Raw genomic sequence first — 11,990 nt, 5'->3', positions numbered from 1 at the left:
CACCTTCCATCACTCAGCTTAGTGATGACAGGTTATGATGGAAAATATCTAAAAAGATGTTGAACTAATGAAATCCAAGTTGCGGAATGAACTTCAAATTTAAGGAAACGAACGAAGGTGTTATTGATGTGAGCACCACATTGCCCCGAAATTTCACTTGACGGACGTTCAACTAAGGGCAATTTCCAGACTGAGGTTCGCCTTACGTGACGCTTTGAGTGAATGCATTTGCTAACAATATATGCATATTTTTGCACACGTTTGTTGCGTACATCACGAGGTCAACTTGCCTGTTGAATTGTGAAGCAGTGCGTCCGGAATTGATCGAATACTGCCTTGAAACACATGAGCTCATCCCTCTTGGACAAGCCCTTTAGCGTTGGCTTATGGTGGGTTGTCACATCTACGACGATGTCACGAAAAGTTTAGTTGACGAAGTGGCCAAGCTAAAAGGAGCGAGAATAGTTGTGTGAGGTTATAAATAGACTACAAAAGATTTGCTGCACATCTAAACGAATCCCGTTAGATATTTGTGTGACTTCAAGAAACGGCCTCTAAAATATTGGACTGATGGCGTTTACCTGCTGCCATTCATCCTCAATACCTAGTCCCGACCCACAAATGGACTCTTACTTAAGACAAACTTTTATCGTGCACTCAGTTCCTTTGTTGAGATCAACTGGATAGGAAAAATATAAATACAAGCCTAAAGTGCACGGTGCAGCCTTTACCAAGCGATTTCATGTGCTTTATCTGTTGGGGCCTCCAACAAGTGTCGAGACTTTGCTAACAAATGCGCCCGGCAAGATGGCTTTTCGTCTACAGCATTCGGCTGGAACCAAGAAAACAACTGAGCAACACTTATTGTTAAGACGAACTCCGTCATTAGATGTCATCATTTATTTTCAAGAGCATCGTCACAAATATAGACTACTCAGTATTAAGTAGAATCTACATAAAATCACTCGGTTGCCAGCGTAACGCACATTACTGAAGAAATTTATTGTTCTGTACATCAGTTTGTACTACGTAGAACATCACTAAATTTTTCATGGATTTCTCTGAATATCTGAAGATGAGCCTTAACTCTCATGTAGCACCTTGAGTTTAGCAGGTGATAATTTCTGTACTCTTCTCATCGTCAATGGAATACACCGTATTCCGTCGAATAGTGTAAGATGAAGTCGACAAATAGCTGCAATCGGTGAAATGCCTGACCGTTGGACTGATAGGTTTTCGACATCAGTTCGATTATCACTGATCTTGCTACAGACATTCGTCAGCCGCTCGATGTGTTTGATCGACGATTCGGTCTCTCCGCTGTGTTTATGTTGAATGGCCCCTATTCATCTAAAAAAGCGCCTAACTTTATGTCCGTCTGTTCGTTTGTCCGTGTATTTTTCTGCCTGCTTGTCTATCTGTCTGGTGTCTGTCTGTTTGTCTCTTTGTCTGTTTGTCTATCTGTCTGTTTGTAATGTCTGTTTATCTATCTATCTATCTATCTATCTATCTATCTATCTATCTATCTATCTATCTATCTATCTATCTATCTATCTATCTATCTATCTATCTATCTATCTATCTATCTATCTATCTATCTATCTATCTATCTATCTATCTATCTATCTATCTATCTATCTATCTATCTATCTATCTATCTATCTATCTATCTATCTATCTATCTATCTATCTATCTATCTATCTATCTATCTATCTATCTATCTATCTATCTATCTATCTATCTATCTATCTATCTATCTATCTATCTATCTATCTATCTATCTATCTATCTATCTATCTATCTATCTATCTATCTATCTATCTATCTATCTATCTATCTATCTTCTATCTATCTGTCCATCTATCTATCTATCTAACTATCTCTCTATCTATCAGTTTATTTATCTATTTAGAGATTTGTAGCAAACCACACGGAGAGGTTCATCAGATTATCCCTTCTTTCCATCAAAATATATTGTCATCGAGATTACTGAGTCAGCTATTAATTGGCAGCCTTCGCCGTTATTAACTGGATGGTAGGTGCTCCTGCCGCTGAGATGACAACTTATTAGACTGTCATTGTAATCTGAAGTGGTCACTTGGTTGTTTTAATAACCGACGGCTTAAGCAGCCAATAATCCAATGGACAATTCAAAATATCGAATATTGCGCCGCACACTTACTGCTATGTCCCTTTCTTTCCGGTGTACCCGTAGATCATAATGACCTTGGAATTATCCAGCTGGGAGACTTCCCATCGCCTGAAATAAGCAATAAACAGACACCTATCAGTTCATTATCAACCAGGATAGCGTCTTGTTCCATACAATGAAGAAGCGGCTTACCATGCGACCGTAAGTTCACAACCTAATACGCACGTCTTAGTGTTGCAAAATCCGGTGGATCAATGAACATCATCACCGAAACCGTCTCACAAACGTCAGAATATATCACTCGTGCCCACCGAATTGAAAGTGTGATAACCCGACTTTGCTCGTTCAGGTCCAAGGTACTCATCGCACCATCACGGAAAACCATATCACGTGGACACCAATTGCCCGCATCTCCGAATTTCAACTGTTCAGTTGGAAGTTTTAATCCCCATGTAAATCTATTCTTCCTCTGAGTTACTTGTGAATGATTCATATGGAATCGACTTCCCCTTGTACCGAAGCAATGAAACGTATGAATTATAAGGAACCCAAAGCCCTTGCTTGTTTATCCGAAAATAGATACGTGCTAGGCTTGGATATCTACATGTCTGGACTGGCAACCCTGCTGTACTCGGTCAACGGAACCTGAAGTTCTTAATCAAGTGTTTGCAACATTTGCCGTCATTTTTCTTAGTTAACCAAATACAACTGTCATCTCATTGTATACATTCATTTTCATAACAGTTTGCATTTTCACAAGTGACCCAAATTAATCACTCCCTGTCATTTTTTGACTCACCATTTCGCCGTATTTCATCGCGTGACTAAACACTGTACACCTTTTCACCTCCTCTTATTGCTCCTCCAGCGTACGCACTTTTATGTCTTTCTGCATGCATGCGGGAGATAATGACAAAAAGGGCGCCACATGAAGCGGACAGATCAGCTAAAGCAATTTTGAGACGAATCCGCTGTAGGCAAAATGTCGAAAACATCACAAGAGTAAAACAACCGAGGTATGCAAAGACACAAACTGCTGGTAAATTATTGAGCACTCCGCTGTTTCTGGACACAATGCATGCACATACAACACATCTTGAGGATATGATGCTCGATGGTTCTGATCAACACTACCACCATCATCATCCTCGTCATCATCAAAATCATCGCGAGCAACAACAGAGTAAAATACTGATGATTCACTGCCGTACAAGCATCATTAACTATTTGTGGTGGAAAAAGAAAGGATAATGGAACAGGAAGGAAATCCTAGGGCTAGCCTACATCCTACACCCAGAAAACCACACATTCGAGACCTAGTCAGATCAAATGGATAGAAACGCCGTTGGCATTTTGATACATTTTGAGAGATGTATTGAGGCGAAGGCGTTCGGGATATACACCAGCATCATCATCATCGTTATCATCATCAGCATTGCTGTCATCATCAACATCAACGTCATGAATGTCAACATCAGTGTCCATCATTGACGATTTCCTGCGTGAATTCAATATCCTTTCAAAGCCCTATTCATACTTAAAGAATCAAAATGGATGGGGAAATTATTTGGTGCTGGCCTACCAGAATTATTCCGATGCGTCTACAGCTCCAGACCACCAGTCAGGCGACGTGAACCGAAATGATAACAAGAAATCCAATAACATCGATTCAAGGACAGGCACGGTGGGAATCAGGTGGTCTCCATCGTAGAGCCCGAATTACACTGATAGAGCCCCGGACTTTTCCTAGTATATTTCATGCCCCCCTGCAGGATCGGAGGCAAAACTGGTTGGGGGATAGTGAGAAATTTTGGACATACAACCAATGGTTTGATTATTTTGTGGCCACCGGACTGCCTTGATCGCTGAATGCTGAGTACCACGGATTAGCCATCCACAACTGACAGGCTCATCTGCAAAACTAATGCGTGAACTTACATAATCCGAATCTAAAAGCCATTCATACGAGTATTCGTCCGCTAGACAAACATCGCTTTTCTTGTCCAAACAAAACATAGAGAAGGAATCTTCAGTTTCGTTGACTGCTGTTGTCACGTAGACTGCAGGTTTAGGTGTTGAGACAACAGATAGCATAAGTCAATAACAAAAATGTGTAAAATGGTGAGGGAAATTTTCGACGAACGGATCCTGTGACTCACAGAATTAACGAAGATTCATGATGTCTAAAACTAACCCACAACTCAGAAAGTCGCTGAAGTTTCATTGACAGATCATAATGGTTTTCGTGCCTCTTGCGTCGAATCACGTAGACGAAGTCCTTGACTTTCTCTAAGACTTAATCAAGACTTGAACCCAGATTGGGCGGAGCTTACCAAACACTCTCATGAACGAGACATTTATCTGGGTTTGGTTGGGTCAGCTTGTCAAAATCAGTTGAGCATGTGAATGCATAATCAGTTTTTCACGGTAAAACCTCGCCGAAAAAGACCACTGACGGGAACGGTCAAAGCAGACACGTCACAATCATTAGACCTGATTTTGTGGGTGGAAGTGTATCATTTATGAAAGACTTTGAATCCGTTCGGTGCCATCGTCTGCAAACGCTCCTAGCGTAGGGTCATGGGCTACTTTCATACAAAAATCGCGATGTGAAAAAGAATAAACCAACCTCGGAACCAAGGTTGGTTTTCAGGCTTCGTTCTGTTTTACTGGTGAACGCCGCTTTTAAACCAAATGTGATTGACATTATGAATACTATGTCACAGTATCCATGCAAGAATCAGCCACAAAGTTACGTTACTTACTTCCCATATTTGAAGGAAGAACATCGTGAAACATTGAGCCAGATTTGGAGGTATCCATATAAAGCACCAATTTATTGAACATTTTTTTGAATGCCGAGCCTATCGTTAAATTCCATGGCATACAACTGTCGCAAGACAAGAACACAATTCGTCTGAGCTCGAGGTGCGTCACCCAATGAGTCAGTCACCAGCGATGTGGATCCCTTGGTTGAAGAATGAGCCACGTTATGTCCTGACTTAGTGCGGATAAATCAGGCTGTTAGTTGGTCGCTCGTGGTCGAACGGATATACCTTGCATTTATCAAGCGCACCACTGAGGATTCCCAATAAGAATGGAACAGTTGCACATTGCTTCTCGGCTTTTCATCACAGAGTGGTTTCACATATATAAATACAAAAACTTCATACCATTAAAGATTCGTGCTTTCGATCTAGAAGCGAAAAGCACTATGTTGTCCTGTCATGAAAGATTCGGCTGACGTGCTCTTCGTTTCTTCTACGCCTCATGAGTTACCGTATACGACCGGATTCTTTGTTTATGTTATCAACGTTTGCTCAGCAGTCTGAATGAATTGACCACAAAACATGTGAGTCGAACGTCCTCAAACTTCGTAAAACAAAAACTTTAGGACGGTGTCAATTGAAGCACCTCGATTATGCCTATCAAACTTGAATTCCAGGGGATGTCACACTTGAGAGTGACGTACGGCTATCGTAGCTTGTCTACCATTTCTCGGTTGATCTGTGGAACAGCTTGACTATAAACCCTCTTTTATAAAGAATTACCGATGTCATTGCACCAACATGTTTACGTAAGCCTTTTCAATGCTTTCACTATTTAGCCTCTAATTAAAGAACTGCGTGCTTAAACCGCGGTTACCAAAATTAACTAAACTTACTACTTCTCCTCGAAAGACAATAACGGAAGTGGCACCATGGCCAGAGAAGAAGATGAACACGTTGTCATTAGGACCGCCGTTAATGGGCGGAAATTGCAAAGTAGTCCTGAAGAGAATCTTATTGGCAGGCGCTCCCACAAAGAGGGGGCACAAAAAAACCCAGCGGAAATGGAAGCACTGCGAACACGAAGTTTAGAATATTGTTTGTGCACGCTGATGGATATAACCAGTACCTGAATTAGCTTCCAATAGTCTGCTATTTGCATGGCCACGTGAATACGGGGATGAACGTACGATTCGTTGGACGTCTGTTGGTTGATTCTTATGGTTTTCAATGTATGAAGATGGTTGTAAGCAGTGTTCCACTTTAGCAGGTCTTATCCTCTTGCCGTTGGAACGGTCACATGCAGCTCTTTTGAATAGACGTCTTTTTGGCATGATTACATCTGTTTAGCGAAATGTCCACATGATATATACAGTTCTGAGGAAAAATACTGTAACTAAGTTGAGGCGATCCTACATTTCAAACTTGGGTATGCAAGAAGCCATATGTTTTTAACTAAATCTGATCTGGAAATGTTCTGTTTCCGGGTCATTGATCAGAGCGGTGTTCATCAGTTCTCTGCTCGAAATGATCAGCTTACGAATGTTTCATCACCAACCAAAGTGACATCATTATTGAGTGGTTGGGTTGGAAGTTACTCCATACCTGTCTGATATTATACGGCTCTGCCTGGCTGGAGGGACCTTACGCCTCTAGAGGTCGAAATAGTCTATTTGGAACTGTGCTGCGTTGTGGCTGGCACCCCCTTGATTTCATTGCTGCTTCAAGTAGTTTCTGTCTGAAGATATTTGGTCAAGATCTGATTGATCGGTTACCGATTTCTAATGTGTTGCATTCTGGCTTTCCACATTCGATTGGCTCCCCTCCGACTTCTGGTGTCCTTAGTACATTTTGATTGGTTGTTTCTGATTTGCAGTTGTTCTGCAGCCAGATTTGTCGGAGTTTATTTTCGCGAATGCTCTTCCAGTTAATAAAACGTTTTTATTGTGCAGATGAGTTTATCACCTTTGAACACCTATTCTATAGACCAACAATTTCCTTTCCTATCCCTACTAACTACAGACGGCATCGGATAAACTGAATTTCTCCCACTTAGTATTGAAAAAGCTTTCAACCTCCTTTCTGTTCATTTACTTATTAGATCTGTTAAGTTATCTGCTTAAAGCATAATAGGAAACTTGAAGGGCACAATTTGACGGAAAACTATAACATGGAGCTCACTTAAGATGATTTTTTGAGGACGTTATCCAAATTTCAAAATACAAACGATCCGGCCCATAACATATCAAGTAACATAAAATATCTCTTTTGAATATTTTGAACGAAATATTCTGTCTGAAAATGTAGTTTTGCAGAAAACTAGCTTGCTGCAAAGGGATATTATGCACGTGACCAACAGCGGAATTTTCATACTTTGGGCGACAGCAAAGAAAGTGCTACACATCTATTGCCTCTTGGCGGGTGAGTTCAGAAATGAGTGTTTGTCAAACTGAGTGCCTTAGAAGGGTGAATGCGAGAACCTCCCTACTCCAAGTTATTGTGTGGACCTCAGAATAAATCCTATATGAAAAGCTATCAGATCACCGCCTTGTAATGGCGACCGAACAGACCACGAGGCACTAAATTCCCGGAAGCATACCTGATTGTCAGCAGACCAACTAATACTTAGCTCTTAAAGAAGGCTCAACAATCGGTATTTACAAAAACTTTTAAATCAAGGGGTTTCTTCTCAAGTGCGACTGAAAACGACTGGCTCACGGAAGCGGGGATTATGTACGAAAACTTCCATCTCAGGTCCATGTACGAAACACCGGTTCATCAGGGAACACGCAGAAAGAGCGGCTAATTACGGATTTCGCCACAATTGCAAATCCAAAGTGTGCATAAACGGCTGAATGAGAGACCTATGGTTTGCGAGTGAACAGATATTTGCCTGGTTTCCTGGCTTGTTTCTGTATGCCGACGCTTCCCATCTCGTCATGTGTGGGTCAAAAGGCGGGAGTGGAAATTTGAAAGAAAAACCGTGACATTAGCAACACAAATTGGCAAGACAGGTTCTCTAAAAGCTAAGAGTATTATGGGTTAAACTCGAAAGAGAGTTGAGCGGCCGCCATAAACTGAGTGCCGCCAGTGGAATGGGATTTCGGTCATCCAAACGACAGTGTTTATTTGCGTTGTTCAACGCCGTGAGTTAAAACGACTCCTAAATCCGAGGAAACCAAAACCCGACACAACGATGTGCAAGACCAGGCAGATATTTGATCACTCACAACTACGCATATCTGAATATCTCCGAAACTTGTTAACAGCGGCGATTGATGCCTGTGATTTAATAATAACCAAAAGCCAGAAATGGAAAAACCGGATCCCCCTAGAATGAGGCCTACTAGAAGAGACTATGTACCAAGATACTTTCGAGAATACTAAACACGCATTTCGAAAATCCGAGGACGGTTACCTGCAAAACTAGTATTCTAGATGTTATCAGCAAGTGCATCAACAATATCCACTTCCGCGCCAACTCACATTTTCAGCACCTTCTTCATGTTGGCTTCAAGTTTCTTATCGCCTTTTAATACTTTCAAGAAGTTATCCCGAGTGACATCCTAAAACAAGTGAACATCCGTGACCAATTATAGGAGTGACAATGGTGTTGTTACACTCACTCTCTTCCCAGAGACCATCCAACTTCACCCTAATAATTAATTGAAATCTAAGATGTGCCCTTCATCTTCAGTCATGTTTTATTCACGATGATCGTTGTGGGCTGAAAACTGAATAAATCGATTGCTGGTCCGTTTATCAAGTATGGCATTTGGATTTACTCCTCAAGCCTAGGTTTGGTAGTTGAGTTGGACGTGGACTACCTGGAAGCACTATCAAGTAACACTAATTTAACTCAGTAGCTAGAGAATGCAAATTACGTTTGAAATAACCGCTGTTTTCAAGTGAGTATCACCCATCAGCACTCAACTGAATCACAGTTGAGTACCTCTTGTCTGTGATATTTTTTAGCTGAAGTTGCTGTCCTGGACACGCTGCTTGGTTTCGTTGGTGCATCACTCGGGATATTACAGGACACTCCCCGGAGAAACTTTTCGAACACTGTTGGTCTTCGTGCACATTTTGCGATTCTTTTGACAAGCACGCTAACCTACTTGATAGGCTTAAAGCAGAAGGTTGAACTCGGTCATGGGCAGCCTGAGAGTTCTCTGGACCTTACGACTATTGTTTGTCCTAGTGGGTTGACCATTCCGTACTATGGTGAAACTGATTAATCTGCCCTACGGTTTGTATTGTGTTTTCACCCACGGTATCATTTTGATTGCACATTGTGTTGCACAGTGAACTGATGCAGGAATTCACTTAATTGCTGCCCACCGGATCACGGACTTACTTTTCCACGGTAGTCAATTTCCACCCCATTGTATACATCTTTGTGCTGGTAATCATGGAACGCTTTGCCTTTAAACGGATTTCTGGAATAAAAAAATGAAAAACGACGATATATATTCTTGGTTGAATGGAAAAAAATGAAACGCTCACAAATTCAGTCCGTACCGGGTTCCCTGGCTTGTTTTGTAATATACATTTTCACGACGATGAGTGTACCTTCTGTCACACATAATAATCGTTTAAGCATAAATAATCCTACAATGATCCATGTTGAGTGCACAACAAAGAAAATTACCAATTTGTTGCGAAAATGTAATTCTTTTGGTTAAATTGACATTCAAACTCCATCAGTGTTAGATTTCATGACCATATCCCTATTTCGTGCCCGTGAATGTAATTCGAGGGGACAGGAAGCGAGATGGCTCAGGTGGATAAAGCGCGAATATACTGACCAGAAATTCCGTGATTCCAACCTTTCCTCCGACTCCCGAGCTCTTCTGTCTAGGCTTGGGAAACATGGCAATAGTCTAGACCTCGTGCAACCTTCGCATGTCATGGCAGCCAGGCACCTTTGAGATGCTACAGCCGAAAGAACGACTGAGCAATAACCGACTTAAGATTGTTACCGTCTCCGCGCATGAATAAAATTTTAATGCTTTCAGGAGGTCATTTCTCCTCCCGGATGCACGACGGCTGGTTGATGCACTGAAACGTCATTTAGATATCATTTTTTTCATTTTAGGCTACGGCAACGAGTACTCAAACGAGTACACATCAGTATCATCGTCATCGTCATCATCGTCATCATCATCAGAATGTGATATTTGCATCAGGGTTCTATGGCGTCTAGAGTCATGAAAAGTCATCAACAAACAGAAAATCTCATAAGACATCTGAAGTGACACATGATACATATGAAATTCAACAAGTGTATACAAGAAAAATATGACACAACAATGAGACATGTTAAAGCGCGTTGCTGCACCTTATTGTTAGCATAGAGCGAAAATTGTGCGCGATATTTACCTGCGATTGTTTGCAATATCATCGTAGGTGAAAGTGATTACATTCTCCGCTGGAACTTTGTTTTTACGCACCAACTGGTACGCGTGGAAAACGTCTGCCTGAAAGAGGACACAAATGACACCTGAATTTGGGATAACAGGCAGAGGGATGCATAGAGCCCAAAGGAGCCAAACAGAGTGAAGTCAAGCGGATGTATTATCCCGAAAACAGGAAGCATGATTCTACTCTGGAAGGGCATTTGTGAACCAAAGTTCTACATCCATCCGTGTCCAAACAACAACCTGCTCTCAGAATCTGTACGAACTTGGTATCCCTTGATATGGAAAATACGTCCGAATCTCCCGTTCGCTTGAGTTCCAGAGAAATAGCCACATTACGTCGAAAATCATGTGGCAGTAAATTGTTATCCACTGAATCTTAAGAATAAATACAGACGCACAAATTATGTGTAACATTTTCAGTACCATTCTCATATAACTCCATGCAAATGGTAGACGAGCGGGGAACGAATTTGACCAAGACGTATTACTGTATGATTATTCCAAATAAACGCTACAGGATCTCACGAAGTTTTATAGATTCCACCGCTTACATTCCCAGCAATCTCGTACTTTCACCGTATCAACCAATGTTGTTGGTACGTCAGTGGACTTTTTTGAGTTTTCTGAGTCCTGGTTCTTACAACAAGTCACTCTAGGCTACGGTATTGCGGAGCCCTGGAGCGCTACTCTAATATAATGAAGCTGAAATGTCGGGACAGATGATCAGTGGTGGCTAAAAAAACCATCGAATTCATGTTTTATACAACAATATACCTCCCACTCATAGGCCGCGATTTTTCGTAACATACCGCAACAATAAAAACTTATGATGGACGAATGTCGGATTCCGATTGACGTGAATCACACTATGCACTCAGCAACATCGGAATTTAATAGGACCGGAGAATCGACCCTACCCGAACTAAAATATCTTCATACGACAAGGAAATACGGAATATGAGTACATTAGTGTGCCCATTAGTTGTGGCTAATGTCCACCGCATTTTTGAGTGAAATATCACAATAATGTAAACAACAAGGGGACAAGACACAATTTGGGGAACATTATTGTAAACTTGCACTTTAACAACCCTTTTTACGGAATTAAAATGAAATTTCGAGCCTCAAGCCTACAAAAACCTCACAGCAACCTACTTGATATCGATAATTGTTCCAGGTGTTGGTACCAGCGACTAGGACAACCCAGGTCTTTGACGGATTATCGTTGAAGATGGATGACCAGTTGTGGACACCGATGGCTTCCAACCATGCAACGTGGTCGATGCAGAACAAGAACGCAATAAGAAAAGAACAACGGATTATCATATCCAGGTTTACCTGAAGCTCCATGTGCCTGGCATTTTATACTGTGCGTTTCACGTGAGTCGATGATTGCATTACAAATGTATGGGGACAGTGAGAAAAAAGTTATCCACCACAATTCTAATAGGTCTGCGGTACAAAGTTTATGCTGATCAAGGTATGATCGACCATTTTGATCAGCTATTTCAATGACTGATCATTTGTGCAAACTTATTCCAACAAGATGTGCACATTGATGATTTGTGCTGTTTTCTAGGAATTTGCTGAGCAACCATGCGTTTCAGGCAGTACTGTGTAGCACCCTGAGTCTACAAAATTGCTTT

The 11,990-nt window shown here is 41.3% G+C and overlaps 1 protein-coding gene across 1 annotated transcript; it reads right to left on the bottom strand.

Annotated features, from left to right (window-relative positions):
• Positions 1 to 446: 446 nt before the first annotated feature.
• On the bottom strand, positions 447 to 11,694 carry T265_10491 (hypothetical protein; the record flags this gene model as incomplete). The annotated part of the gene is made up of 7 exons (XM_009176874.1): positions 447 to 554; positions 4,092 to 4,213; positions 4,919 to 5,043; positions 8,408 to 8,487; positions 9,279 to 9,360; positions 10,304 to 10,401; positions 11,500 to 11,694. 7 exons carry the CDS (start codon positions 11,692 to 11,694, stop codon positions 447 to 449), a joined length of 810 nt encoding a protein of 269 aa, XP_009175138.1.
• Between the last annotated feature and the right edge of the window lie 296 nt (positions 11,695 to 11,990).

This window comes from Opisthorchis viverrini (genome assembly GCF_000715545.1).
Source record: "Opisthorchis viverrini unplaced genomic scaffold opera_v5_370, whole genome shotgun sequence".
NCBI classification, from domain to species: Eukaryota; Metazoa; Platyhelminthes; class Trematoda; order Opisthorchiida; family Opisthorchiidae; genus Opisthorchis; species Opisthorchis viverrini.
Note: the sequence above shows the minus strand (reverse complement) of the source record. Positions and strands in the feature narration are given on the sequence as shown.